At 52.8% G+C, this 26,837-nt stretch overlaps 12 protein-coding genes across 12 annotated transcripts; 6 read left to right on the top strand and 6 right to left on the bottom strand.

The window, feature by feature from the left end:
• Positions 1 to 137: 137 nt before the first annotated feature.
• On the bottom strand, positions 138 to 2,111 carry Z517_00808 (uncharacterized protein; the record flags this gene model as incomplete). The annotated part of the gene is made up of 3 exons (XM_013433772.1): positions 138 to 1,067; positions 1,132 to 1,567; positions 1,672 to 2,111. The coding sequence occupies 3 exons, from the start codon at positions 2,109 to 2,111 to the stop codon at positions 138 to 140; spliced, it is 1,806 nt and encodes a 601-aa protein (XP_013289226.1).
• A 1,019-nt stretch (positions 2,112 to 3,130) lies between these two features.
• On the top strand, positions 3,131 to 3,715 carry Z517_00809 (uncharacterized protein; the record flags this gene model as incomplete). Its single annotated transcript, XM_013433773.1, has 1 exon — positions 3,131 to 3,715. One exon carries the CDS (start codon positions 3,131 to 3,133, stop codon positions 3,713 to 3,715), a length of 585 nt encoding a protein of 194 aa, XP_013289227.1.
• Positions 3,716 to 3,978: 263 nt separating this feature from the next.
• Positions 3,979 to 4,868, bottom strand: Z517_00810 (uncharacterized protein; the record flags this gene model as incomplete). The annotated part of the gene is made up of 2 exons (XM_013433774.1): positions 3,979 to 4,799; positions 4,847 to 4,868. The coding sequence occupies 2 exons, from the start codon at positions 4,866 to 4,868 to the stop codon at positions 3,979 to 3,981; spliced, it is 843 nt and encodes a 280-aa protein (XP_013289228.1).
• A 1,522-nt stretch (positions 4,869 to 6,390) lies between these two features.
• Z517_00811 (uncharacterized protein) lies at positions 6,391 to 7,259 on the top strand (the record flags this gene model as incomplete). Its single annotated transcript, XM_013433775.1, has 2 exons — positions 6,391 to 6,738; positions 6,852 to 7,259. The coding sequence occupies 2 exons, from the start codon at positions 6,391 to 6,393 to the stop codon at positions 7,257 to 7,259; spliced, it is 756 nt and encodes a 251-aa protein (XP_013289229.1).
• A 739-nt stretch (positions 7,260 to 7,998) lies between these two features.
• Positions 7,999 to 10,257, bottom strand: Z517_00812 (uncharacterized protein; the record flags this gene model as incomplete). The annotated part of the gene is made up of 3 exons (XM_013433776.1): positions 7,999 to 9,305; positions 9,364 to 9,633; positions 9,693 to 10,257. The coding sequence occupies 3 exons, from the start codon at positions 10,255 to 10,257 to the stop codon at positions 7,999 to 8,001; spliced, it is 2,142 nt and encodes a 713-aa protein (XP_013289230.1).
• Positions 10,258 to 10,773: 516 nt separating this feature from the next.
• On the top strand, positions 10,774 to 11,982 carry Z517_00813 (uncharacterized protein; the record flags this gene model as incomplete). The annotated part of the gene is made up of 1 exon (XM_013433777.1): positions 10,774 to 11,982. The coding sequence occupies one exon, from the start codon at positions 10,774 to 10,776 to the stop codon at positions 11,980 to 11,982; it is 1,209 nt and encodes a 402-aa protein (XP_013289231.1).
• A 784-nt stretch (positions 11,983 to 12,766) lies between these two features.
• Z517_00814 (uncharacterized protein) lies at positions 12,767 to 14,368 on the bottom strand (the record flags this gene model as incomplete). The annotated part of the gene is made up of 1 exon (XM_013433778.1): positions 12,767 to 14,368. The coding sequence occupies one exon, from the start codon at positions 14,366 to 14,368 to the stop codon at positions 12,767 to 12,769; it is 1,602 nt and encodes a 533-aa protein (XP_013289232.1).
• Positions 14,369 to 15,946: 1,578 nt separating this feature from the next.
• On the top strand, positions 15,947 to 17,392 carry Z517_00815 (uncharacterized protein; the record flags this gene model as incomplete). The annotated part of the gene is made up of 1 exon (XM_013433779.1): positions 15,947 to 17,392. The coding sequence occupies one exon, from the start codon at positions 15,947 to 15,949 to the stop codon at positions 17,390 to 17,392; it is 1,446 nt and encodes a 481-aa protein (XP_013289233.1).
• A 2,141-nt stretch (positions 17,393 to 19,533) lies between these two features.
• Z517_00816 (uncharacterized protein) lies at positions 19,534 to 20,412 on the bottom strand (the record flags this gene model as incomplete). The annotated part of the gene is made up of 2 exons (XM_013433780.1): positions 19,534 to 20,280; positions 20,341 to 20,412. The coding sequence occupies 2 exons, from the start codon at positions 20,410 to 20,412 to the stop codon at positions 19,534 to 19,536; spliced, it is 819 nt and encodes a 272-aa protein (XP_013289234.1).
• Positions 20,413 to 21,188: 776 nt separating this feature from the next.
• Positions 21,189 to 21,808, bottom strand: Z517_00817 (uncharacterized protein; the record flags this gene model as incomplete). Its single annotated transcript, XM_013433781.1, has 2 exons — positions 21,189 to 21,677; positions 21,734 to 21,808. 2 exons carry the CDS (start codon positions 21,806 to 21,808, stop codon positions 21,189 to 21,191), a joined length of 564 nt encoding a protein of 187 aa, XP_013289235.1.
• An 899-nt stretch (positions 21,809 to 22,707) lies between these two features.
• On the top strand, positions 22,708 to 23,575 carry Z517_00818 (uncharacterized protein; the record flags this gene model as incomplete). Its single annotated transcript, XM_013433782.1, has 2 exons — positions 22,708 to 22,831; positions 22,899 to 23,575. The coding sequence occupies 2 exons, from the start codon at positions 22,708 to 22,710 to the stop codon at positions 23,573 to 23,575; spliced, it is 801 nt and encodes a 266-aa protein (XP_013289236.1).
• A 1,132-nt stretch (positions 23,576 to 24,707) lies between these two features.
• Z517_00819 (uncharacterized protein) lies at positions 24,708 to 26,729 on the top strand (the record flags this gene model as incomplete). The annotated part of the gene is made up of 10 exons (XM_013433783.1): positions 24,708 to 24,770; positions 24,834 to 24,861; positions 24,915 to 24,976; positions 25,026 to 25,216; positions 25,279 to 25,707; positions 25,759 to 25,810; positions 25,920 to 26,196; positions 26,253 to 26,366; positions 26,424 to 26,529; positions 26,585 to 26,729. The coding sequence occupies 10 exons, from the start codon at positions 24,708 to 24,710 to the stop codon at positions 26,727 to 26,729; spliced, it is 1,467 nt and encodes a 488-aa protein (XP_013289237.1).
• Positions 26,730 to 26,837: the final 108 nt, after the last annotated feature.

The raw sequence follows: 26,837 nt of genomic DNA on the forward strand, positions 1-26,837 counted from the left end.
TAATATTCCAGAGGCGCCTTTTGTTTAGCCACTGTCATCGACACCCTATGTTACATGTGTCCATTTGTTATGCTCATGCCGTATACACTATTCATACATTGATCGTCCGGTATCTTTGTAACCCCCCCCCTTCAAACTCAAAGCGATATTTCCGCATACCTATCTGGGTGCGCAATCAGGGGCACAATCCCACCCTTTCTCAGTGGCACATTGATCCCACACCGTGCCAGCACGTTCGTCACGGCACACACTTTGACCGAAGACAGCGTGATGCCGTGCTGGTCTGGTTGCCTGTCCGTCAGAAGGATCAGTACGTTGATTAGCTCTTGTATCTCGTTCATGTCCAGAATCACCCGCCGTCGCCCGGGGGTGAGCCGACGTTCCTTTGCGAACATGCCCATTTCCTCGTCTAGCCATTCGGCGACTTTGGATCGGAGATGGGTCATTTCTCCAACCGATTGCCATACTTTGACATCTTTGCGGAGATGGGGTGCCGAGATAGATGCGTGTGTGAACTTTTGCTCGGATGTGCGATATCGTTCGTCGAAGAGGCGCGAAAAGATGGTGAGGTGAACGTCGCCCTCGACCTCGACACCTTGTGAGGGTGTCTCGTCGATGCATTCTGATATGGTCGCTGCGATCACGGCCATTCCCCAGACAAAGTTATACGCCAAAGAGCCAGGGGATAGCTCGCGCAACCGCCCGTCGATGCGCCAGGTCCAAGACATGCCCGACGAAGGATTCAATGGGCCACTGTCCTTTAGCTGCAACCACTCTGCCGCCTCGACTGCGTACATCCTGTTTGGCGCGCCGTCGGATACCAGCTCGTCGTATCTCTCCGACTGCAGGGGCCAGATGGTGTGGATGTCTGTCCGCACTAGATCCCCGCGTACAAGACTGAGGTAGTAGTAGGCATAGTAAAGCATCCGCGCCGTGTCGGAGGACTGTATGGTCCCTGTGCCAGGAGGAAAAGCAGGAGCTGGAAACGGTACGGCATTCCAAAGCTGGCATGTGTTGAGTGGCGCAAGGAGAGACTTGACTCTGCCTTGTAGACTTGCAAGGAGGACCTGTATCTCACAGTCAGTTTGGAGAGTGGTAAGATCACGCATCCCCGGCAAAAGGCAGACTCACCTGCAAACTTCTATATATTGTTTCCAGCGACACCAATGCCGAAGATATGAGGTTACTCTTCTCTTTGAGCGCCTTTCGCTTCTTGGGGCTGTGAGAGGCGATGTAGGCCAACACCGTCTCCTTAAATTCTTCATCCTTTTTGCGGATATCGTTTTTGATCTGCTCTATAGCCCCCTTCACCTCAAAAATCTGCCGAAAGATGACCCTTTGCTCCTCTTGGCTGTTGCTCCCCGCGGCCTGCACGGCGCCTACCATGGCCATGCTGGTCTTGGCCTGCTCCTCTGCTATGGCTTTTCTGGTGTCGGCGGTTTGTGACTGGAGTGCCCGTTGCAGGATGTGCCGGTCATTGATCATGGCGTCGACAATGATTTTGGTGTTGTCGCGCTGGAGGTCAGAGAGGCATAGCTGCTGGAGGGCGAGAAGGTCGACTCGTTCTCTGTACAAACCAGTCGAGAAAAAGAGTCAGATACATGTCTACCATGAGAAAGGTGAACCGAGTTCCGCAGCGGTGTCACAGTGTCGGAACAGCTCTAGACCTACCTAAGGTCTGCAATCAGCCGGAGGTTGATCTCGTCTCGATATGTGTTTAGCCGCTTCTCAATGGCATATATCTTCTCTTTGCTCCATACACTTCGGAGGGCCTTTCTCGTGCTCTTCCATTTGCTGGTCTTCCCTTCCACCGTCACCTTGGATAGTGCCTCGAGAAGCTCCTGTGCGACGTCCCTGCAGCCCTGGCAGATGGTGTCCAGGGCTGGCTCGTGCGATGCCGGTGGCTGCTCGTTCTCGTCCGGAGGTTTATTCTGCTGAAGTTTGCCCGTCAGTTCCGTGAGGTCCTTTGTCGTCGCCTCAATGTCCACGGTCTCGCTGTCTGCCCCGAATTGATGGACTTCTCGCGCCTTGGAGACTAGGTTGATGCTGTGATTGATCAGGTCAAAGACGTTCACCACCAGACTCACAGCACTGAGGGGGTCGAGCACCATGGTGCCTCACGCAAAACGCAGGATATACAGCAACCAAGAGCATGATGGGCGGACAAGCCCTAATGAGAAACGGAGAGCTGCTCTTCGATTTGGGGCCCCTGTGGCGTCCGTATGCGCCCGCGGCAAGTGGCTTGCTTGTTACATGGCAAGGCAAGCCAGGGCATTGGTGCCATTGGCGTGTCCCAGTGGCCAGAACCCCAGAGGTACCATCCTCATACCGTTCAGGGGTCAGGCTGAGATTCAACGAAACACATGGTTTAGGAGGACTTTGACGTTGCCCCTGTTTGTTGCTTGCTGGAAAAGCGACACATTCGATCAGTTCTACGCGAACGACTTTGGCCAGACCTGGCTGACAGCCTTGGCAGGGAACAGCTGCCATGACGTGCAGGAAAAAGAAATTATGTGGTATAACAAATCAGGACATTTTGTCTTCTTATCCTCACAGACCGTTCCAAGTACTGCATATTTGGTCTCCCACCGAGCGATGACTTTGGATCGGACCCACCGAAATCAAACCCTGGGGGACAGCTACTGGGACGAATGGGCTCGGGCGACTGGGCCTAGTAATGCGCAACCCACAAGCTTTAGGTACAGGCAATTAACCTGCGGGAGGAAGTAATTCCGTCCATTGCCAGCCTTGCCAGTAGCTGGAGAAACCTGAAGTCTTTTGCTCAACCGAGGGATATACATACTAAGAAAGGTTTCGGGGAGTCCAAGAAAGTATGTGTTCGGTAACGGAGCTGGTGGAGCTAGCTCGTTGATGATATCACATCATATACCAATCTCTACCGTCGTTTGCATTGATAAATAAAATGTACAATGAGTAACTTATGGTGGTTTGAAATTGTCAAAAGGTGATGCGGGAGATTCCTTGACTGCCGACGTGTCCATCAGCCCACCATCATATTTTGCGAGTGTACAGTACATTCTCCAGTCCTCGTCACAAAGCACCCGCGCGTCGAGTTATCATGACCGGAGACCAACCACCACCACCACCAACAACCTCCTCAAAGTCCAGCATGCCTCCCCTACAACTGCCACCAAATCTGAAATTCGGCCCCTTTTCAGTAGCTGCACAGGTCTTCCACCTCTCGCCTTCTCGCCTGTCTTACGGCCTGGTCAACCTCAAACCCTTGCTGCCGGGCCACATCTTGATCTGCCCGGTACGCTGTGTCCCCCGGCTCACGCAGCTCACGGCGCCCGAAACCGCCGATCTGTTCAATACGGTCCGGCTGGTGACGCTGACCCTTCAACGGGTGTACCACGCCACCTCTTTCAACGTCGCGGTCCAGGACGGCGTCGATGCAGGCCAGTCAGTACCGCATGTCCACGTCCATGTGATTCCGCGCCAGAGAGGAGATTACGACCACAAGGGTGGTGGCGACAGGGTTTACGACGATATGGACGGAGAGGAAGGGGACCTGGGCAAAGCTTTCCTCGAGATGCAGAGGTTGAGAGACGAAAGGGTAAAGTCCGGAAGGGAGGCGTTGGGTGGGCCAGACAGTACGAGGGAACCCAGAAGTGAGGAGGAGATGAGGAGGGAGGCGGAGTGGCTGAGAGAGGAGATCTGGAAGGATCGTGCACAAGCACAGGATGGGGAATGATGGCCATGGCTACGGCCACTTGGGGCTTTCTGCCGCCATCGATTCTTGTATCAACAAATCCAACTGCTTGTGTATAGAGATAGAAACGCTGTGCCAGAGACGGGAGGCCAGCGTCGACACCAACCGCGGCAAAAGAATAAAGGTCCAAACACGCCATCTATTGTTTTCTGGGTATCTCTGGTCTTCAATCTTTATGGCTCTCGACGCGCTGTCGAGCAGATCGCAGTCTGTTGCAACATACATCGCGTCTCTCATTCTCATCATCATTTCGCATGTCCATTCATCTCAGTCACTCCATTGCCCAACACCTTGCCATCGCCATTACTGTAGTATTCGGCCTGTTGCTCCTTGATTGTCGCCGCCTGTGTGGGCTCTCGAGGTGCCATATCTTTGCTCTTCCACAACTCGGCTCTTTCATCCAAGATCTCCTGCGCCCATGCTTTCATCTCCTCCAGACTGATCCTCCGCGCCACCCAGCTGAACTCACTCAGGTCAATGGCGCAATTGTTGGCCCGCTCGTACTCCACCATCTGTAGTATTAGCTCCAACTTGTCCACATCATGAACGAATTTCGACTCCAGAGTCTCGCTGTCCTCGTATTCTTGCCAGACTGAGCGGATATCCTTTCCTGGAATGCCGCCGTGCACTTTTCCAAGTAATGACTGAGCGACCCAATCCATCGTCTCGGCCTCCCGTCTGCTCTTCTCCACTTTCGGCACACCATCAACGGGCGTCAAGTCTCCAACGAGCCCTTCAGCCATGTCATGAACCAACGCCATCTTGGTGCATCTCGGGATATCCAATCGTGAGCTTAGTTCTGGTGGGGCGAGCATGGTGATCAGGGACATGCGATACATGTGGTCTGCTATTGACTCTCCGGTTGAGATACCAAACCTCCGCCATCCTTCTCGCTTCTCAGTCTTCAGACGCTCGAGGTAGTGGAAGAACGGTACGGGAGAAGAGGAGCCTTCGGGCGGTGGGTTCGGCAGATCGTTCAAGACAGCGCGCACGGACCAAGGGTTCGGTTTGGGTAACAGAGATGTGTGAGAATTTCGGAGGGTGAATGAAGGTTGAGTAGGTGGTACTAGCAGGCATCAGCGTTGAAACACGGTATTTGGGCAAGATTCTTACGTTCAGGTCTGTCTGAGGCCATTTTGCTGCCGTGTAGAGAAATATGGTTGTCGGGTGATAAGCAAGGCACCAGATGCGACGACGAAAAGATGAAGAAAATGAGAGTAAAAATCTAGAGATACCATCCAGTTTAATGTTGCTGCGCCTCTAGTGCTTGAGTGTACAAAGCAAACTTGCGCGACACAGACGATGCTTCAGTATAGTGACATGTTTGTTGGGCAAACACCAAATGAGGCTGTTCATTTGTTTACCAAGCGACCCTCCCCGCCAAACAAAGGGGGTTTGGCTGCCCGTCCCGCCTCGCCCGCCTCGGCCGCAGGTGCCAAGCCAAGTGAACAAGCACACAAGGCAATTCACGAACTCACCTCAAGAGGCAGGTCTGCCGGGGAGAATAGCCTTACCGGTGGTGCCGATAAGGCTGGCGTTATTTTTCTTGACCAAAACTTCAATTGCTTGGTCCAACGTCTCTTTCGACCCCCCAGCAGAGCATAATGAGCGTTATCGAGACATAACCGCGCAGACATTGCTACAAAGGCCACCAGTCAGCTTTGAGGGCTCTAGTTTCCACGGTCAAAAAGTTCGACTTGAGGGGTCACAGCACTGCGCGAGGAAATTCTTCCTTGATTGCCGACCCGATCAATGCTGGTCCACTAACCCATGGGAAGCTTGAATAATGCCAAGTTTGAGAACATGCATCTTGTTCTATATATACTCTTATCATGCACACTGAAACGCATGCAGAACACCTCCTTGGTTTTGTGCATGAGCGCATGTTCGGTACTATACCAGGTACATACTATTTCTGAAACCCCTAATTCGTCGTCTCTTCTCTCAACATCTCTTGACCGTGGATTTGATGCGAGTGGCAGAAACCCGGGTCATATTCGTGCTCGGTTCGATGACGCCTTCTGTGTTTGTCTAAAAGGTGGGTGGTCCTTCGGCGAACGGCCGAGGAGAATGCTCGGAGGCTGGCACGGCTAGGTCAGCGCTACAACTGAGGATACCTTATCTCATTTTCTAGACTGGAAACTGTCCAATCTAATCAGATGCTATTTCATCATCTAATCTGATAAGTCCCCGACGACTCCATTGAGCTCCGCTCCCAGCTGCTCCTGCTCGAACAGTGGCATGCCTCGATGCAAACCTGCTATCCCACTTCCGATACCGCTTGAGGCGCGTGACCAATTGCTTGAGGGCTGAAGAAGGAGGAGGATTTTTACGACTCGAAAGGCTCTCTCTGATTGACTGAGGAACATCGTCTATGCTTGCTTGGGAAATATTACCAATGCCCACTCGGGCAGCCAGACCCATGGGTTCTGAAAAAATATACTCCTGCGCTGCCGTGGAACTCTACAGCGGGTGGAATCTGCTTGACTCCATCATGGGTGTTGCAATTTTCTTCTGGACTTGAGTCTGGGAGCACAAAAGGAACAGCATCGTCCTTCTGATCCTGTTTTCTTTCTGGCCAGTCTCTCCCCAAATTTCACATTTCTGGACGTTCCCGTTGGCATTTTGAGTTGGAGAACTTCGTCCTATCCCACACCATGCAGTGGCACCAGAGGTCATTCTCTCTGCTTCTCGTTCTATTGGCTGGGGCTTGTGATGTCTTTGCAGCGTCAGGTTCCGAGGTAGCTGCCCTGCAGGAAGGCTCCCTCCTGCCACGGGCTGCAGCACCGGCAACAAAACATCGCTCTGACAAGGTCCACGGCATTGTTATGGGAGTGACGGTCATCATTCTTTTCCCTTTCGCCTCGATCTCCTGGAGACTGCTCGACCGTCTTGTTGGTGGGAGAACGCTCTTCAAAATCCACGTATGCTCCCAGCTCCTGGCTCTGGCGATGCTCATCGTTGGCTTCGGAACCGGCGTCTGGGTCTGTATTCTCCACAACGAGGTACGTACGGGAAGCCGTGATTGGTGGGGATTCTACCCTGCGGCGCCATCCTGCCAATATCTTCCCACGTCGTCCCATTTCTTGTCACGAAAGTGACTGACACGCGGCTACAGGTCTACAACGATGAATGGGGCCATGTAATCCTCGGCACCATCCTCACGGCCCTCTTCCTCCTTCAGCCTCTCATCGGGCAGTGGCACCACTACCTGTACAAATCGCCCAGTCGGAAGGTCAGGCCTGGGATACGTCGCGTCCACATCTGGCTGGGACGACTGTTGATGGCTGCAGCCATCATCAACGGCGCGACAGGCATTGTGCTGGGCAACAACAGCCCCGGTGGCGAAAAAGGCTACAGTGCCGCGGCCGGAATCGTCGGCGTGGCCTACATCGTGATCCTGGTGCTGTGGTACTGGAACAGAAGCAAGCAGAATCGTGAAGACGATGGTCACGACATGGCGAGGGCGGGAGGTGCGGATGTCGAAAGAAAGTCCGTTCCCGATGTCGCAGTCGACAGGATGTAGAACAGCTAGAGTCGAAGTCGGCGTACGACACGAGTCTTCTCGTGTCGACGAGCAGAACGGGCTTGCGGACCATCTACGTCGGCACTGAGTCGGTGTGGTCTATAACGCAGAAGAGAATTATCAGTCACCTGTGCTGCCAGATCTGGGCTGTATTGCGAGAAAGCCAGTCAGTCATATCACCCATGAATGAGCCAGACACACAATACATAGATAGAAAGACATGAGAAAGAGGGATGAAGATTGGTTGGAATGTGGAGAGGAACATTTACTCACAGAAAACCTTTAGAAGAACTAGTACATAAAATGTCGAAAATATATACATAGCTCTCGGAAGCTTGTACTCTACAGACTCTACGTATTCTGTGTACTTTACGTCTAGGTTTCGGTTTGTTACGTGGTAGATTGGTAATTGATGGCGTAGGATTCGCGACTGATTGAATCTAAAGCCCAGTCCCCAGCTTAGTCTAGCCCAGCCCTGCTAGTCCAGCTGGATGGAGGAGCATTCATCTAGTCAATTATGCCAAATCGTGCATACATACAATATGGCCGGACTTGCAACCTGTAAGATGTGCAGCTCCATTATACAGGCAGCTCTTGATGTGCCGTCGTCTGTGCATACACGACACGGAGATCTCCCCAAGGTCCAACTTTTATGATCCGAAAGTGTGAAGAAAGGTACAAGATACAAGATCCACGACGCGTATAACATCTCATACGTCTCCCCCTCGAGGATGGGTAATTAGACGATGCGCATTGTAACCATCGTCTCGGGCGCAACTCCCAGGGCCTTGCCCGATGCCGTTTCGGGCAAAAACGCCTCGCCGACCAGCACATACTCATCCTGTGGCTGCTCGGACATGTCTCCGTGCCTGCTGGGCGCGCCGGGAGTCTTTCGCAGGACGTAGGGGAACGTGGCGCCTCTGAAGACGGCGATCGCGTCGCCCGGTTCGGCGTCTCCGGGCAGTAGGACGAGGGTTTTGTGTTTCGCGCAGGTGCCCAGTCGTCGACCAACACCGTATTTCTTCAGTGCGGCGCGAATGGGCCGCAGCGGATGCAGACTCTTCTCGGACGACGCAGGGAGGAGGTAGCTCTGGGCCAGTTTCAGATTTAGGCCGAGGTATTGCATTTGCAATCCCTCTTCGCGCTCGGAGAGGAGAGTGGTGCCACCGGTAGCGGTGTTGTCATTGTCCTGCGAGTACCGCAGATACCCGCTAGCCGTGCGGTCTGTCGAGAGGAAGTTGACCCAGAATGTGTCCTTTTGCCCACGAAATCCGTGTCTTCTCCCATATTGGCTTCCACCGACGTCAATCTGTCCGGCGTCTTCTGCCTCCTCGGCATAATGTTGCCACGCTCGGTATACTTGGTCAGTCTCCCCCGTTGTGGCGCCGCGTGGGACGACGGTGTCGCACAGTGCGGTCACAGAGTCGAAGATAAACCCCTTCACCAGCATTGTGTCTTGGTCGAATGCGACGCTGGGCTCCCCCACGGAGATGTAGTGGCTCCCGTCGTCAGCCTGCAAGGGGCGATACTTCCAGTCATCAATCAGGTTTGGCACCCACGACGGCAGATCGTGGCGACGTTCATGGTTCTGGCACGCGCCCAAGAGGCGCAACCCCTTTTTCTGAGGCAGGATTGAACGGGCTGCTCCCTTCAGCACTTCGGTAAGGGGAAGTCGATAGTCTGCTCGGAGCAGGTATATCTCCGGATCTGCGAGGCCCAACATCGAATAGACCTTGTCTCTCAGGTCTGTGGCTTTGCAGTGGCGCGAATGAAGGAGCAGGTCGTGGAGTGGCAGAAACATATGTCCTGCGTACGAGGCTTTTCTCAAGGCACGGAGGCTTTGTGCCTGGTGGTAGAAACTGAAAGCAGCCTTGCTATCCGCTGTCTGAGGGGCCTCGATACCGGAATACTGACCGGGTATTTGGTGACCAAGGCTGTCGACGTACTCGATGGCCATGACAGCTTGCGACACCACATCGAAGCTGATACTGTGGTCACCCCAGCTGACTAGTGTGCGAGATCCCAGGGATACTTCCTGACGGATCCCTACGACGAACCATCAGTTCTGAATACCATCGCAATTTTGCAAAGGGGAGGGACTTACAACTTCGTTCCCACCAAGGTTGATCCAGCATCAAGCGAAGAGCCTGCCAGTGTTTGCGCACATCCTCCTCTGAGAGCGCTGGGTATTCGACTTCCTTCTCCCCCGGACCCCGGGTGGGAGGTTGACCAATCTTGCCTACGACATCTATGGCGAGGGCGGATCCCTCGACGGCATCGCCCAGCCAGACATGTACGGACTGCGCACCCCTATAGATGCGGCGCATCAACGCAACTTGATTGCCTCGTTCTTCAATATCCTCTTGATTAATGCCTCGAACAAGTCAGCGGGTGCACACGAGCATTATGTGAAAGCAAAGCGACACGGCTTACAGATCTGGTCGATCCACCAGAATGTGCTTGAAGAGGGTGTCCTCGCTGTTGCCGCTTCATTCGTGGCTCTCTTCCTCATTTTGCGCAGCGCACTCTCTAGATTCCGTGTGATGGGAAAGAGGTGACCGTTGACGACAACACGTCCGTCCATCTTGGGCTCCCCCCAGCAGTATGACAATGCGTTGTACCGCTTTGATCGCGCCGCTTGACTGTCCTCAAGACTCAGAGGCACCAGAGAACAGCGGACTTCTTCCGAGTCATCGTCTGCGTTGTGTACAGCGAGCAGACGGATCTCGGCCTTTTCGAGGCTGAGCGCTTCGTACACATACGGCGAGTCAGAGATATGAGTTTCCGACGAGCCGGTAGGCTGGGGAGTAGGGGAAACGGGACCAGAGTCTCCAGTCAATGGATTCAGACCGCCGGGTGGTGAGATGTTCAAGTGCTTCAGTATAGTATTGACTGCGAGGTTGAGCTGGTCTAGCTGTTGTTCGATGTCCTGGAGACGATCCCAGATGGGTGCCACCATTGGGTGCTTTTCGAAGTTGGCCCCGAAATTGTGTGCCATGATGGAGCTAGCAGTTGAAAGGCTGTGGGGTCCGGGTAGAAAATTACGATATGATGTTCGTCAATGTCGTGGTCAACGAGAGTTGCGAGACCTGGCCAAAGCAGTGCGTGAGACAAGGGAAACGGGAGAACGAGAAGGACAAGGGAGTTTATATCGTTGCAGTGTTGAATCTATTTCTACCTCTTGAAACGAAAGCCTCGTATTCGTGTCAGACCTGAAGCTCCTAGCAAGCCAATGGTTTGTGTTTTCGTCTCCCTGTGCAAGCCAGAATGTGAGAAAGCGTAGGGGATGACCAGGTATATACGAGGTACTAGGTGTCGTGCCCTCTTTAGAGCAAGAAAAAGGGGTTCTGGGCAAGGCTCGCCTAAACATGGGGTCGACTGAACAGGCGAGGCTGCCCTAAGGCCATGCCCAGACCACAGCTGCCCAGCACCAAATCCCTGCAACAGATGCACTACCAATCGTCTCCAACAAAGCCATTGCCCCTCAGTGTTTGAACTACCGACTGAATTAGACATGGATACATCGTTACAAGCCCAATGGCACCCTCGAACCAACACTGCAATCTTCGTCCGTGCCTTGCACCTCCTCAACCTCGACCTCCTCCCGGACTGGCCGCACATTTCAGAATCGACATTTCTCCCCCCTTCAAAGGCCTCTAACCCAACCACACCGGGAGCCCAACCGCAGAACCGCACAAAGTCCCTAGAATGGGCACTCTACCACCTCTTCCGCGTGTATTCGCCTTCCGAAGCGGTCTCGAGACTCTCGACGTGTTTCCCCCCTACCACACCCATACAGTCGAGGGATTTGAGGGCCGGGATCTACAAATGGCTCGCGGAACTGAAGCAGAGTGGCGTGTTGCCAAGGGAAACGGTGCTGCGGAAGACAATGCTAGATGAATGCAAAGGTGACAAGTTTGAGGAGTTGATTGCGAGGTTTGCAATGCTTGTGCTTAGGAAGACGCTGTCGCAAGATCACACCGAGGTCAGCAGCAATAGACAACAGGTCAAGCAGAAGACGCGTGATGTTGTTGGGCGCCAGCAGAAGTACTCTTCCGAGATAACGGGCAAGCACCAGGATCCAGACTCGTTGGTTCCCCTGATCCTCGCCTATCGGGTTTCTCTGCAGCACTCTCTTCGCCAGCGCCAGGACCTCAGGGATAAGGCGACGGCATATTCGCGTGCGTTGGCTCAGATACGCAACGACGTCGCCAGCGGACTGGATGACAGCTCTCAAACCCCGTCCGGCCCTGATACCTCTCAAACCGCACTATCGGCAGCGGAATACAAGTCACTCAGTGAGCGAATCAATCTTGCCTTTGCAAGAGATCGTCGCTGGGCAAGACATATTCTCGAGGGTTACCCTCCTTGCTCGAAACCACCTTCTACCCGAGACCTGCCAGAATGGCCTTTTCAAGAAGCCCTGCCATCCACACTACAAACCAGGACCACCGATGCAGAAGACGACGCTGATCAACCGATCCAGCAACTGCAGTCTTTGATCTCTCGGCACCAGGGACGAATCTCACGACTCGCAGCCGTACGCGACTCTCTGCTCTCTGCTTCTGGACCAATAAACAGTCCAGAAAAGCCACAAATTTTGCCTACGCTGTCTACGGCAGAGGCGGTGCCGAGCATAGTAGAGTCTCATCTTGGCTCGAGCAACTTGCCGAATCGCCCAAAGCCACGGTTCAACCGGCATCAAGATCTCGTAATGACCTAGAATTCCAGCCGCAACCCCCTAATCACATCTCACGCAGCTTTCTGCCAGCCACAGCATGTATGGCTTTATGGTTTGTCGATCGACGAATAACAGCTCCATTCGGACGAGGGGGAGTGCCCAACGATGAATGAACGGTTTCGTCAGACGGCTAGACTCGACACTATTCGACCTGGCTATTGCTGGCCCGTCCTTAGGCCGTGACGGAGATTGGCCCGCTGAGCAGCCAACACAGCGCTGAAAACCATGTCGAGATTCTACCCCAGTTAAACCAATCATGGATCTGCCACGCCGGTCTACCACCAGATGTCGACTCTTCATGGCATCAGTAAAGCCACCTAAGATGAATACGCCCACGAGACGAGAGAAACTCTATGGTACGGTTTTCTTTATGAAATATGAAATTCGTTCAATTGGAGATTTGCCGTTAGGGGTATCATGTCTGAGACTTCTCAAGAAAGGAAAAGAGATGGCACTCGAGGCAATATGAACAAGGAAAGTGGAAGGAGCAGGGACTGACCTCTCTGCCTTCATACCTCCTGGCATAGGCACCGGATGTTGTGAGCTGCCCGTGCTCGTGTCAGTCCGTCCTCTGCACGGGTTCGAGATTCCTGGACTAGATTCGTGCTCGCAACATCCTTCGACTCCTGATGTAGCCAGTCCACAATTCGACAGGTTCATGAAGTTAGGCCGCATCAACAGCCGACACCTCACACCACTCCTCACAGTCAGACTCGTAACTCCCTTGTCCCTCGTCCTCGCTCGCAATTTCAAGAGGTGAGTCGCACTACGACCAAGCTCCTGGACCAAGCGTTGTCCTCTCATCTCGACCGTCCCAGCCCCTCGGCTCTTTCAACCCATCTCGCTCCAGCATTCCGTTGTCGAAGTACCCTTCATCGACATTCCTATCATTCTGGTAATCTTCAACTTCGATCCGACTCCCCAAAGCTGCCTGCCCTTCCTTAATCATGGCCTGCAACTGCATGTTGAATCGGTTCATCGTAGCATCTTGCTTGGCCTCTTTCCGACGAAGTTTCTGTTCGAATTTGCGGACTTCGGGCGACTGTTTTGGTGATGTGGTGACTGAAGCGGATGACTGCCGACGAGAGGTGGAGAGCGAGGCCCTGTGGGTACTGGGAATACCACTCGGGCGCCTTGAAAGTTTATCTGAGCCCTGACGTTGGTCAATCGCAGATGCTGTGGGGACCGGGATCCATGATTGATGTTGTGTTGGACCAGCGCTGCTGGTGCTTGCGCACATAGAAACCCGTGGTGATGCATATGACGCCGACGACCTGTGTGTCGATGATCGAGGTGTCAAGCGAGGACGAGTCACATTGTGGCTTGGGTGGCGGAGAGCAGATGACGGTCGAGAAGCATAGAGATTCGCCGTGCTTGCTCTCGATTTCTTGCGTACAGGACTAGATTCTGTCAAGGGTGACGCCGGGTTGGCCCCATCAACCACTACCCAGCTATTGTAGCGGGAGATAGACGGAGAATCTTGATCTGGGATGACACTTGGGGTTGAAGTGTTCTCCTGCCTGGGTTGAACGGACAGTCTGGACATATAGTCCTCGATAAATTCAGGACTGTTCCCAGGGAACCCCCCAGGAACCGGAGTCCGCTCTCGGGCATGTCGCATTGCCTCGTTAGAGGCATCGGCATTACGAAACACATCATTTTTGGCATCAATCTCTGTCCACATGCCGGAGGTACCAGCATCTGCAGGTCCCATATCGAACGTGTACCCACCGCCCCCACCAGCGTAGAAGCCCTTGAAGGTGGTGTTCCAGCAGAAATTGAAGACCTTGCCCGCTAAGCCACCGGTTAAAGCCCAAACTGTCTTTCCCCATGTCTTCGTTGGCGGTGCTGGGGGCGAAAGCCTCCGTTTGTTTCGTCGGCACCGATCTGGGGCTGGTGTTTGCGGGAAGTAGGATTCTGCCGGGTGATGTGATTTTTGGCTGGTATACCTGTTCGGTCTGCAGTCGGCCTCGTAGTCGAACTCATGGGCGTCTTCCTCTTTCTGCATGTCTAGCGCAGTAGGCGTGTCGAGGCCGCCTGCGATGCGGTAGTTTGTGTTGACAAGCGGGGGAGGACTGAGGGCTTCTCGCCAGAACGGATCTGATGTGGTGGTGGGATCGTCATTGTAGACTGACTTTGTGTCAAGGCGCGGTCGTTTGCGGCTGTGTGGTAGCTGATCGTCTTCTGACGGGTGAAGCGCGGCGCCTGTGACTAGTGGCTTGAGAGGTCGTGGTTGTGACCAGGCAGACGATGAGATGGACGTGGGATTGCTGTCGGAGGGAGGCAGAAACGGAGAGGCTTTGAATCGCGCGCAGTGGAGGGTGTATGAGCCTGGCACTGAGCCTGACGAGTCCATGACTGCGGTCATTCTTTAGATCTATAGAGGGCGGCCTTGATAACGGTCTTTGATCACACGCGCGAGATCGTCAGAGTGATCAATTCAGCAGAGGTAAGGGACTGACTAGACGTCGCTGGAGCACTTGAGATGTGAAGATGACATTGTCAGCGCGGAGGACGATGTGAAGATGGGGAGCGCAGGTGACGAGGGTTTTCAGGCTGCGCGGGATGAGCTGGCAAAGATGCTGTCGTGGTACGAGTGCAATCAGACCTCCAGGCTCCAGCTTGTCTGGCAGAATACGATACGAGAAAACAGCAGCGACTCAGAGCCACGGAGTGAGGGCAGCCAGTGAAAATTGTGGATCTGGGGTGGTTGAGCGTCATTGTTTACGCTTCACGGTTGGCGCGGCAATCAGCCAGTCAGTCAGTCACACGGACAGAAATGCCACCCATCCACCCAAGTGCCACCTTTGTTACGCGATTATTGCCTGCGCCATGGCCCTCTCCCAACCCTGTAGTGGTGCCGAGCACCGACTCATTCATGTCGCCCAACTATCCAAGGATGGCTGCTACCAGTCTTGTAACATGCGAATCGACCATGTCAGTCTGACTAACCTGCAGTCACACATCCCTCACAACTCCCCAAAAATCACGAAATTGCCGGCTGGAAATATACCTGCAAAGTAGCCTGCACGGATCAACACACCTCACGACGGTCAAACGGACAAGGAAGAAAGAGAAAGGGAAGTACAGAGCACTACAAGTAAAAGCAGGCCCTGCAGCTCGAGACTTATCCATCCAGGAGTAAGTCAAAATACAACGCCGAGAAACATCTCAGCGGTCTCATTGACCTTGCCCATCCGATCAAGATTGAGGAGGAGCATATGCAAAGAGATGAAATCCCAACAATGACTTGTTCAAGCTCTCCAAAGCGGACAATCTTTTTAACTCCGATGATCTGGTTCGATGTGAAGCACAAGGCCCGATACTATCAAGTAGACAACCATCGGTGTCTCGAACACAAACACCACACAGAACATCTGACTGGAAAGGTGCAGGACGGGTGGTGTCGGATAAGAGATCCAGCGCATCCCAGTACCGAGTACAGCAGGATAAGACACTCTTGGCCTAGCGATAGCATCTCCTCGGCACCAAGGGTATACTTGTACCAAAGATGAGCCGGCCTCAAGTCCAAGGAGCAGAAAATTATGCAATCAGTACAAGTTTATGCAAAGCGATACCTTGAAGCAGGACTATTCTGATACCACCGAGTACTTCGCCCTTATTGTACCCAGTTCTTGGAGTTCATGTTCCAGATGCAATTCCGAATCGAATTGTACCCAAAGCCTGTTTTGTGGGGTGACAAGCCCAGTAGCAGCGCGTGAGCTGTGGCGTGACCTGACATTGGCAAACTCGCTCCCAGCCAACGCTGTTTGATACCCGATCATGGCTGAACGTTCTTTGAAAAGAAAATGCCGGAATCTGCTTGTAAGGAATTTGACACCTGAATTCGCAATATAAGGTTCGTTGACACCCTCCTATGACCCGGTACTGGAAAAATAGACTCGGCCTGGTCCTCGTATTTTCAATCCTTGCAGCCCTTGTCTCTATGCTCGCTGGTCGTCTTCGGATGTCGTCGTCCATTACGCGGAACACAGCCACGGCGCCTTCGCAGGTCATTGTTGTTGGTTCGGGTCTCGCAGGACTCAGTGCCTCTTCCGAGCTCGTCGCCAGGGGTGTTCCGGTACAAATTCTCGAGCGCCAGCAGAAGCCTGGCGGAAACTCGATCAAGGCGTCGAGCGGCATCAATGGCGTCCCGACCCGGTTTCAAGTCCCCGGCTCGGACACTGTGGCGGACTTTTACAACGACACGCTGAAATCCGCTGGTGCGAGCTTCAGAGCCTCCAGAACAGAGGCGAGGCAGAAGCTCATCACGGAGCTTACCGATTCCTCCGCGTCGGCGATCAACTGGCTTGTGGATGAAAAAGGGGTTGACCTGTCACATGTCGCTCTGTTGGGTGGCCATAGCCATGCGCGGACGCATCGAGGAGCAGGGCCAACTCCGCCCGGAGCCAGCATTGTCTTGACACTTTTGAAACAACTCCAGGCGAGTCCTCTCGTGACTCTCCAAACAGCCACCACCGTGACCAAGATCCTAAAGTCGGACGGGGAAGTTGTGGGCGTGCAGGTCTCTCGCGATGGCAAGCCGGAGACCCTCGAAGGCCCTGTGGTATTTACCGCCGGCGGGTTCGCTGGTGACTCGACCGGTCTCCTCGCGCAATACCGACCAGACCTCGAGGGATTTCCGTCCACCAACGAAGCGCTTCCGGGTTCGCAGACTTTGCTGACTGACGTTGGTGCGCATCTGGTCGATATGGAACAAGTACAGGTGCATCCGACGGGGTTCGTGGATCCTAAGGACCCTTTCAAGCAGACAAAATTCCTCGCGGCCGAAGCCCTCAGGGGCGAAGGCGGAATCCTCCTAAGACAGGGCAAGAGGTTCATCAATGAGCTGAGAACGAGAAAACAAGTCACAGAGGCCATCCTGGCACAGCCCCCGAAAGACTCACAGCCGACCAAGCAGTGGGATATTCAGATCTTGATGGACGAGGGCGCGTATCAGGCCGCAAAATCACACGTCGACTTCTACGTGTGGAAAGGGCTGATGCGGAAGACGACAATATCCGAGCTCGACCATGCGGACGAGGCTCTCGAGACGATAAAAGAATATGCCGCCACCGTTCAAGGTACAAGTGCCGATTCTCTGGGCCGCTCGTCATTTGGACAGTGGGCATTGCAAGATCCAAAGCCCGACTCGACCGTCTATGTCGGCTCCGTCACCCCCGTCGTGCACTATACCATGGGCGGAGCTATCTTCTCTCCCGAGGCAGAAGTTCTTGACACCGCCGGACAGCCGATCAAGGGACTCTGGGCGGCTGGAGAGTCCACGGGTGGCATCCATGGCGACAATCGGCTGGGTGGAAGCAGTCTGCTCGAGTGTGTGGTGTTTGGACGCATCGCGGGTCAGAATGCCGCAAAGTTCTCGGGTGCGTAGGACTTTGCCAACGCACTTGTGGGTTTGACATTCACGTCTGAGCGTGTATCTGGATTCGACTTGACAGTGAAAGAATTCATGTGCTTGATTAGACAGAGAATGCTCGGTTTCTGGTCGAGTAGCCCAGAGGGTTGCTGCACTGAGTTGTGGTAGAAGACTTTTATCCAAAAAAAAAAAAACCTTACCTAGGTAGCTACTGCAAGAAATACGAAACTAATTCATGAATACTACATCTGTACCTCATGTTTCATAGCCGAGCAAAGCGGGCCCCAACCGCTCGCACGAGTAAAGGGGGACGAGATTCATACAAATCGAGAGGAAATGAGAAAGTAATTGACACGGGTTAACTAGCTGACGATTGCGACCCTGTTGCGGAATAGACAGAGATCTTGTCTTGGTTCGTGAAAGGAGCTGGCTGAAAAGTTTGCTGAGATATCTCAAAAGGCCGCATCGTTGAGCAGGATCAGCTTCGGTCCCGGCACACAAAAGACGTTCCATCCGTCCCGTCCGGCCTAGATTCAGATTCCTGCGGTCTAGACCCAATTCAGGCCCAATACATGCGTCACAATCATGTATATATACTCCATATACTAGGTATCATTTGAGAATTCTCTGGAGCGGGTATCCTGTGACGGGAATCCGGGGCTCCGTCGAGACACGGTGGAGTCAAATAACGGACGGGGTCGACCGGGCGGAGCGAAGAAATAATAATGATAATGATGGAGAGTCCACGACGGGTGACTGAACCTCCGTGATCTACAGTACGTACAATAGTCACAGTGGCCTGATCTCGAGGGCCCATGTCAGTGTCTTTGTTGTATATTCTTAGTCAAAGGTAAATATGCACATACAAATGGTATGCAGTAATCAACTCCTCCCGGAGAGAGATCTCGGGCGTGGCTGATCCTCCAAGGAATTGAAATACATCGTCGAGTCGTGACTAAAGCTAGGGGGGCCTGTCGAAGGCGCTGGTTGTGAGTGTCCGTCTGTCTATTTATGGTACCTGTACAGCTGAAAGATGGTCGCGCGCGGATTCAGAATCCAGATAGCGTCGGTACTCTGGATCAGTGGGACTGGATTCAAGTGCTGTTTAGATAGGGCGTTGGGATCCTCAAGAGGCGAAAGCATGGATGCGGAGCCAGCCCCCTCCCCGGTCTTTCCTCTCTGCTTTGGGTCCCATCGACTTAGAGCCTAACTTTAGTCTGGGAGGATGTTTTTTTCAGATTCTGGTTACAAGGAGACGGTGTATATTTAAAGAAGTGGTTCACCCTCCCCACCCAGGTTCCTCACTAATCGACGAATTGAACCTGTGACCGACCGTGTTACAAGTACGAGGTACTCGGTATATGCATGACTGTATGTAGCGTCGCTTAGTCGGCTTGGGGGCAATACCTAATTGAGCTATTCGAGTCTAGCGAGCTCATCCACAGATGGATGGATCTGATCCGCCTCGGGTCTGGAACCTTCGTTTGGCCCCCATCAGGTAAACAAAAAGAGCTTAATCTCACGGTCATCAAACGCCCACCCCAAATGTGAACGCCCTTGAGAGTCCAACTTCTCAGTCAACCAGTCTAGTCGTGGAAGTTTGACCACGTGGTTTTCCTCCATCTGAAGGAGGAATATCAGCTTGAGTGAACCAGTGAAGACGACGAGCAAACTGAAGATAGGGCAGTGCAGTCAGTCCCTGTGTGTAATTTGAGAAGCAGTAAGCACCGCGCTCGCTTGGTGTACCTGAAACAATGAACGAGTGTTGCGCCATGTAAAGAGTGATAACTTGATTTATTGATTGGAAGGAAATCTACCTCGTACTCGGTTAGTGTGTGCCGCATCGGGTAATGTTCCCAATAGGGTTAGGGCAGCACGCAAAAGCTAGCTATGTATGTACACTAATTGCGAAAGCCCAAGGTGCTACGGAGCAAGTACGAGGCTCGACAAGGGTCCAAGACGGGTAAGGCAGACACGTGCGATGCGTTTGTACATGAGTAATCGATCACAATACTTGTCGAACAGAAACATTCGTCTGCATCGTCCCTCGCATCCGCCCGCCACCCGGTAAACCCCACTTGTCCTCTCCCAACCGTTGAGCCAAGTATCTCCTTCCAATCCTTCCCACCCCCGCCTTGCTGACCTCCTCATCCGTGCTAGGAAAGAGTTCCAAGCTGCGGTCCCTGCGTATCAGGTGCGATAGTTCCCACAGGTGCGGGAGCGCCACCAGGTGCTGTAGTTCCGTCAGGTAGAGTAACATATCCATCGGGGGGTGCATTGCTATTGGGAGGAGTAGCTCCACCCATAGCGCCAGTTCCACCAATGGCGGGATCTGCACGAGGGTCTTCAGTTCCACCAGGGGCGGGAGTCGCACCAAGGGTTGCGCTTCCATAAGCAGGAGTATTTCCATGAGGGCCAGCACTGCCAGCAGGAGCGGGATGGTGGTAATTTCCAACGGGAGGGGCGCCTGGAGGAATGGAGGCATCCCCAACAAGGGTGGGATCGTAATCAGAAGACCCGGGTTCACTAAGACCGGCCCCCCCTATCTTAGTTCGCGACTGAGGGTTTTGACTTCCGGCACCTGGGCCAGCACTTCCGCCTGGTCCAGCACCTCCAGCAGGAGCGGGATAGGGATTTCCAGCAGGAGGTGCGCCTGGAGGAATGGAGGCACCCCCAAGAAGGCTGGGATCGTAATCAGAAGCCCCGGGTTCACTGACGGTTTCCCCTATTGACCCTTGCGGCGGCATAGGGTTTGACAAGCCTCTGGTCGTATCCGAGGCGGCAATCGGCTGATTCGTTGAAAGGTCAGTGGGTTGTTGCACTATCGACACAAAACCTGGTTTGCTCATTGCTGCATTCCCTGACTGCCCGTCGTTTACCGGTGGCCCTCCTATGCTCTGGTTCTAGAATCACAAGTTCAGCAGAATGTTCTGATGGTTCATCCCCCATGCGGAACAACCTACCGGGATTGGGATCTTGGACAATACCATTGCAGGATTGGGGAACACGGATGGCTTCGGCGGTGCGGTCGTCATGATTTTTCCTCGAGTGATATCTCGGATCACAGCCTGTTTGCAAATAAAATGTCGATATTCAAGGTCGTGACTCGCGAGGGGACGGTGGTTGTGTTGCTCGTGATGGTTTGGTTCCCTCTGATGGTCCTGCAGATGGACAATATATACCACCTCCCCCCCTTTCCCCCCAAAACATAAAGATAGAAGAGGAAGATCCATGCAGGCATGTTACCGCTGTAAGCTTACCATTAGTAACAAGGGGGGATTTTTCCTTTTGCATCTTTTGATGTCGGGTTACGGCACTATATTGCGCGCGGCCCGTCCATTCCTCGATCAAAGGAACTTGTGTTACTGTCAACTTATTCTTAGCGCAGACCAACAGTGCGAGTCAACCACCTGGTTTTTGGTTACGCACAGGAGAGAGAGAGGCGTACACCTCTAAATGAGGAATATCAGCAGTTAGTCAATGGTATAAGAGAACGAGCTGACTAAAGATAGAAAGCGTGGAGTAGCACTATGCAATCTGAAAAGCAATGATTACTGTGTTACTTTGCATGTACCTAAACTTATGAAAGAGTGTTGGTAAAAGAAAGGTACTGATCGATGAGGTGCCTACATATAAACAGTAAAACGTAGACTTCCATTCCCCATACCTCCATCCCCATCCCCTACTGACCGAGAAACTGGAGTTTGGCGTGGAGGGAAAGCACCGTATGCTATGTCCAATATTCCCATCCCCTTCCCCTTCCCTTTCCCCTTCCACTCCAGCTTTTCGGTTTCCTGATCCGGGCGACTGGCTACTGAGATGGTCCCGCGCGCGGCTGGGAAGGTCCAGCTTGCGGTTGCGGTTCCGGCGTCGGTGGCACTGGCCTGGTTGGGCGGCTCGGGCGGGGAGTTCCACCGGGTGTCGGTGGCACTGGCCTGGTTGGGCGGCTTGGGCGGAGAGTTCCACTCGACCCTGCGGGCGGCGGCGTTGGCTTTCCAGCATCGAGGAATGCTTGGACATATGCAGGTGTCTCCGCCCCGCCTGTCCCAGTGTTCATTTGCCGTGGCAGATTCTCCGTGAGGTTGTCTTCGCCTGGACGGCCGAAATCCTGAGGGGCTCCGGGCGGTACTTGTCCAGGCTCCGGCGTCTCTGCGAGTGATGAGAGTCTTGGAGGTTGAGGGCGAAGTTGCTGGCTGGGTGGAACTCGACCGCCGAATGGAACGTCACTGCTAGTTGGAACATTATTGGGAGCTGGTTGCCCTGCGGCCCATCTGATCGCGTCATCCTTGCTTGTCGGCTTCTACAAGTGCAATTTAGCAAATAGGGATCTGGTGTTCATTTGGACGGACAACCTACTGGGGGAGGTCTGGACCTTTTCAACGCGGCGACAGGGCTGGGGAAGAAGGATTTTTTAGACGGCGGTTGCGACATTCTGTTCTCACGGACTTTCCAGATGACCAACTTGAAAAGATGAAACCTGAAAAGAGAAAAGTCGAAAAGTAAGATCTCGATATGTAGGTGTGAAAGGGTTGAGGTTGATGCTCGTAATGATCAAGTCCCTTCTGATAGTCCCGCAGTGGACAATATATACCTAGTAGTGCTGGTAGAGACTCCGAAATAGGCACAAGATATAATGTATTAGTAGGTAGTATTTATCTAGGCTATTCCTCTTGAAGGGCCGCCACCCTTTTTCTTTTTCTTTCTATACGCAAAGATAGACGAAAATGCCAAGTCAAATCAAATGCCCCGTCGTGGATTCCTACATAGCAGTGCCTACTATTGTAAGCTTACGGTTAACCAGACGGAGTTTTCCCTTTTTGCATCTCTTGAATATGAGTCGCCCTATATTGCGCGCGATGGGGTATCTAAATAAAACAAACTCTATGCGGGTGCGTTAGATCCATCTAAGCCTCGATCGAAGGAACCGGGGTTGCACGGTGCTTATGGTCAGCCGATTACCAGTGGCTACATAGTCAACGTGACCCAGCGGCTCGATCATGATCAATCGAGCGAGGAGGATCAACTAGGTCTGAACCCAAAAATGACACAAGCGGCCGTATAAGAAGATCGGTGTCTCGTATCTAGCTTGGAACCAGACAGAACCATTATCATCAGACACACAGAACCAGTCTTTGTTTTCACAAATCACACAACTTTCACACAGCATTGTCGAAATGGGAGACATCTCTGATCTCACTCACTCCTTACAAGACCACAATCTTGGGGGTATGGGAGCGAGTGGACATGGACAACACGGAATGCCTGGTTTGCCCGGGCACGATTCACTTGGACTTGGCTCGTCTGGACATGGTCCCCTTGGAGGACTGGATATGCACGACCCTATGAGCCAGCTTGGGCACGGGCTTCCAGGTGGACTGGGAGACCCCGTCTCACAGTTGAAACATCATCTCCATGATGCCGTGCAAAAATACTCACAGGACCATGACGACCAGAGTAAGTTGGTGCCTTTTTGACACCGTCGTTGGTGCCCTCGACCAAAAGCTGATACTCTTTTGTTCAGGCATGGATGAGGGCGATCAACAGGAGAAGCTCCATCAGCACGCACAGGTCATCGTGTCCATCACCGAGCAGATCCTCGTGTATGAGCCCAATGACCCAGATGTCTGTGACCTTCACAGCTGGTTCTCGCAATGTGCAAAAGGGAAGTTTCGGGGCCACCCTGAACTACCTCCCGACAACCACAAAGTCAAGCACCCGAGAGACGACGATGAGCCGGATTCCGACGACGAAGATCCGGCCATGGACGACCCGAGCAGCTACGAGGATATGGACCCGAGCAGCCACCATGATATGCCTGACCACAAAGACCCGAGCAGCCATCACCACTCGAACGACCACGACGACCCAAGTGCGGGTGAGGATCAGGGCTGCTGTGATGATGACAACGACCAGGTTGATGGCGATGACCAGTACGATGAGGATGATTATGGACAGTACGACCACCACAACCATCGCAATCATCACAACCACCACCACGGTCATCAAGACTACAGCGAACACCACGTCGATGACGGCCATGATCAACAACAAGGCGAGGAAGAGCACTACGGAGACGGAGACGGTGACGACTATGACGATGGCGAGAACTATGACGACGACGATGGAATGCAACATGAAGACGACGACCACCACCAGGGTCACGAACACCACGGAGGTCACGGAGGTGGTCACTGGTGAACAACAAGGGTGATTCAGTGGAAAAGGAGGGGGGTGTGGGACCGCGGCGCTTTTTGCTCGAGAACAATGCGATAACTATTTACAACAACAGCTCTCTGCGATTACTTCAAGTGCACCTTGAAATTGAAATTGAAAGGGAAAAGAGCGACGGAGTTGACAAGAGGTGGTCGAACGAGTGGGCTTTTTCTTTCTTCTTCTCCTTTTAGGCAAACTTAAGAGAAGACTATATATATACATTATATATGCCCCTTTATCCTTGACCATGTTCGTTCAGGAAAGGGAGCAAGGCCGCATTACTCGGGCAGCATGTTCGGAAGTGCCTAGTTTCGCGCCTCAGTCTCGGTTATTGTTGCCAATAGTGCCCAAGTTGCTGCCTGGAGAAGGTACCGCGACCAACGATTGATTGGCCAGTCTGGGCTAGAAATCTGGCGCAAGAGACGGGCAAAACATGTAGAATTACGTTCGTTAAGCCACACAGGGTTATTGTACCCGTACAAGAAGCAGGAAAGTTTGTATGAGAGCCTAAACCATAGGGGTATGGGCTCATCTGCCTAGCGACTTCGGCATACTTTCCTATTCAACGATGATTCATCCGTATTGCATTCTCGTTTGTGCCGGCCCAAGCATACCGTGTTTACTAAGGACGAACGGGTGGGGAGGTGCCAGGAGAATCAAAGCTGAATGTTTCGAGGTGTAAAGAACGAGTTGGGAGACTACCTAAATCTCAAAGCCATCATTGCTGGTAACCAGTATAGCCCGTAAATAGGTGGCGCTTCCGTCTCCCCGTTACAGGAAGCTGTGGAATGTGGATTCACATGAATCTCTTGGTAGAATAATAATAATAGCCTCGCCATATTATCCCGGGACCGCGGGTCAACAACCCCCCGCGAAGACTGTGGCCACTCCGCAAGCCCCAGAAATCCCCGCCTTTCGGCCTATAAATTTTCCGCGCAAATCGATCTTTCTAACGGTAAACGTGGCTATTCTCACGGCAGCCGGCCCCCGGTGCTCTCCACAGGATTTATTTATCTGCAGGTGCTCAGATCATGTTTCCACTGTACTACTCATACATCTCCCAGCTTTGAAGACGTTTTTGCTTATTCGTCCTGAGTCTTGACCCCAAATAAACAGCATGGGCGTCGACAAATATACCCTCGGGGTGGCCCTTTTCGCCAGTTTGGGCACCTTTCTGTATGTATGTAAAAAATCGAAGAGACATGCTATATCCGGAGGTTATTGACAGGAGGATCATCGATAGGGATATGATACCGGCATTGTCACCACAAGTCAGGACAAGTGATCTTAAACAGAATTGCACAATGACTAACAGACCTTATAGCTATTGCGCACAAAAGCTGGGTTGAATACATGCACAATCCCAATCCCGCCCTCGTCGGTGCTGTATGTCTGTCCAGCTGTGATTCAGGAGAAGATGATTGACAGGATGTAGGTCGGTGCAATCTATATTGGTGGTGAGGCCGTGGGTGCGCTCATTCAGATTGCCCTCGCGGACAGACTCGGTCGGCTTCGTTTCATGGAGCTCCTTTGTGTGATTGTCACAATTGGGTGCACTCTGCAGACGGCTGCAGTTAATCTCGGCATGCTGCTGGCCGGAAGAATTCTCACGGGAATTGCTGTTGGGTACATAACGACCGCCGATTCTTCAATCTGAATCAGTTTCTGACCTTGACTCATCGTAATAGGTCCTTGTCCGCAACGGTTCCTGTCTACCTGTCTGAAATCAGCGACCCGCGACACCGAGGATTCATCGGCGGCCTCTCTGGCGTTAATTTGTCGTGTGGTATCATGGTGGCCAACTGGGTCGGCTTTGCCTGCAACTATGCTCCCTTCGGTCAGGTCCAATGGCGTCTTCCACTGGCTCTGCAGCTTCCTTGGGGCATCATCATGTTTATTGGTTTGGTTACCTTCATGCCAAACTCGCCACGTCATCTTCTACAAAAGGGTCAAGTCGAAGAAGCACGCAAAGCCTTCATCAGATTCCGCCACGACCTACAGTCACAGGAGGTGCAACAAGAGTTTGCCCTAATGAAAACCCAGATCGCCTTTGAGCAGGAGCAACGCAGCCCGTCCTTGATGTCCGCCTTCAAGCGGTACCGACATCGCGTTCTCGTGTAGGTGATTTTTCGAGCGAGTAGGGGGTTCCCGGAGCTAAGTGCAACCAGATCTATTTCAGTACAGATCCTGACCGCCATTACTGGCGTCAATGTGATCCAGGTAAGTTATCTCTTCCCATACAGACCGAAGAAACCTTCTGACCATTCCCATCTAGTATTACCAAAGTGAGTGACTTGAGACCCGCCATCGTAGCACACTATTCACAAAGCATGTAGCGACGCTTTATAAGTCTCTTAGTATCGAGAGCAAGACTGTCCTGGCGCTGACAGCTGTCTGGGGAACATGCGCATTTCTGTTCAGCGCCATTTCTATCCCCTTCCTTCCCGATCGTCTGGGCAGGCGGAAGATGCTGCTGATTGGTGTCGTCTGGGTCGTCGTGACCGAGATATATGCCGCTGTCATGCAACGCGAATTCCAACACACCAACAATCGTGTCGGCAAGGGGTTTGCGATCCTTGGCATCTACATTTTTACCGTTGGTTATTGTAAGCTCACCTTCCGCCTGAACGGCGAGTCCAGACGCAGCTAAATGTTTCAACAGACAGCTTGATCAACCCTGTAACCTGGCTCTATGGTGCCGAAGTTCTCCCGGTGGCCCTCCGAAACAAATTCATGGGTCTTGCCGCTTTTGCGCATTATGCTGTCAATGTTAGCAGTAGGTGACTCCTGCCCGCTATCCGATGTTTGTGGCTCTAACGCGTTGTTTGACAAGTCACCGAAGCTGGTCCGAGTGCCTTCAAGAATATCGGGGAGAACTACTACTACGTTTTCGTGGGCTGCTGTACTGTCTACCTTTTCATCATCTACTTTTTCTATCCGTATGTGTCCTGAGAATCAACACCAGAGAAACTCGATTTGCTGATTTGTGCCTAGGGAAACCAAGCAGCAATCTCTCGAAGAGATTGCGGCAGCATTTGGAGATGAGGTCGTTGAAGTGGCTGTCCAAGAGAATGTTCTGACCAAAGATTTGGCGTTCGATAACAAAGCTGAGATCACGCACGCCGAGGATAAAATTTGACCATGGTTCCTCGCCTTGCGCAAGTAGTGGTACCTTGTGGAAGGATCACGGTGTGTGAGGTGGAAAGTGTAGTCTACGTGGACTCGTAGTCATTGCATCGCGCTCTGC

Source organism: Fonsecaea pedrosoi (assembly GCF_000835455.1).
Source record: "Fonsecaea pedrosoi CBS 271.37 unplaced genomic scaffold supercont1.1, whole genome shotgun sequence".
Lineage (NCBI taxonomy): Eukaryota > Fungi > Ascomycota > Eurotiomycetes > Chaetothyriales > Herpotrichiellaceae > Fonsecaea > Fonsecaea pedrosoi.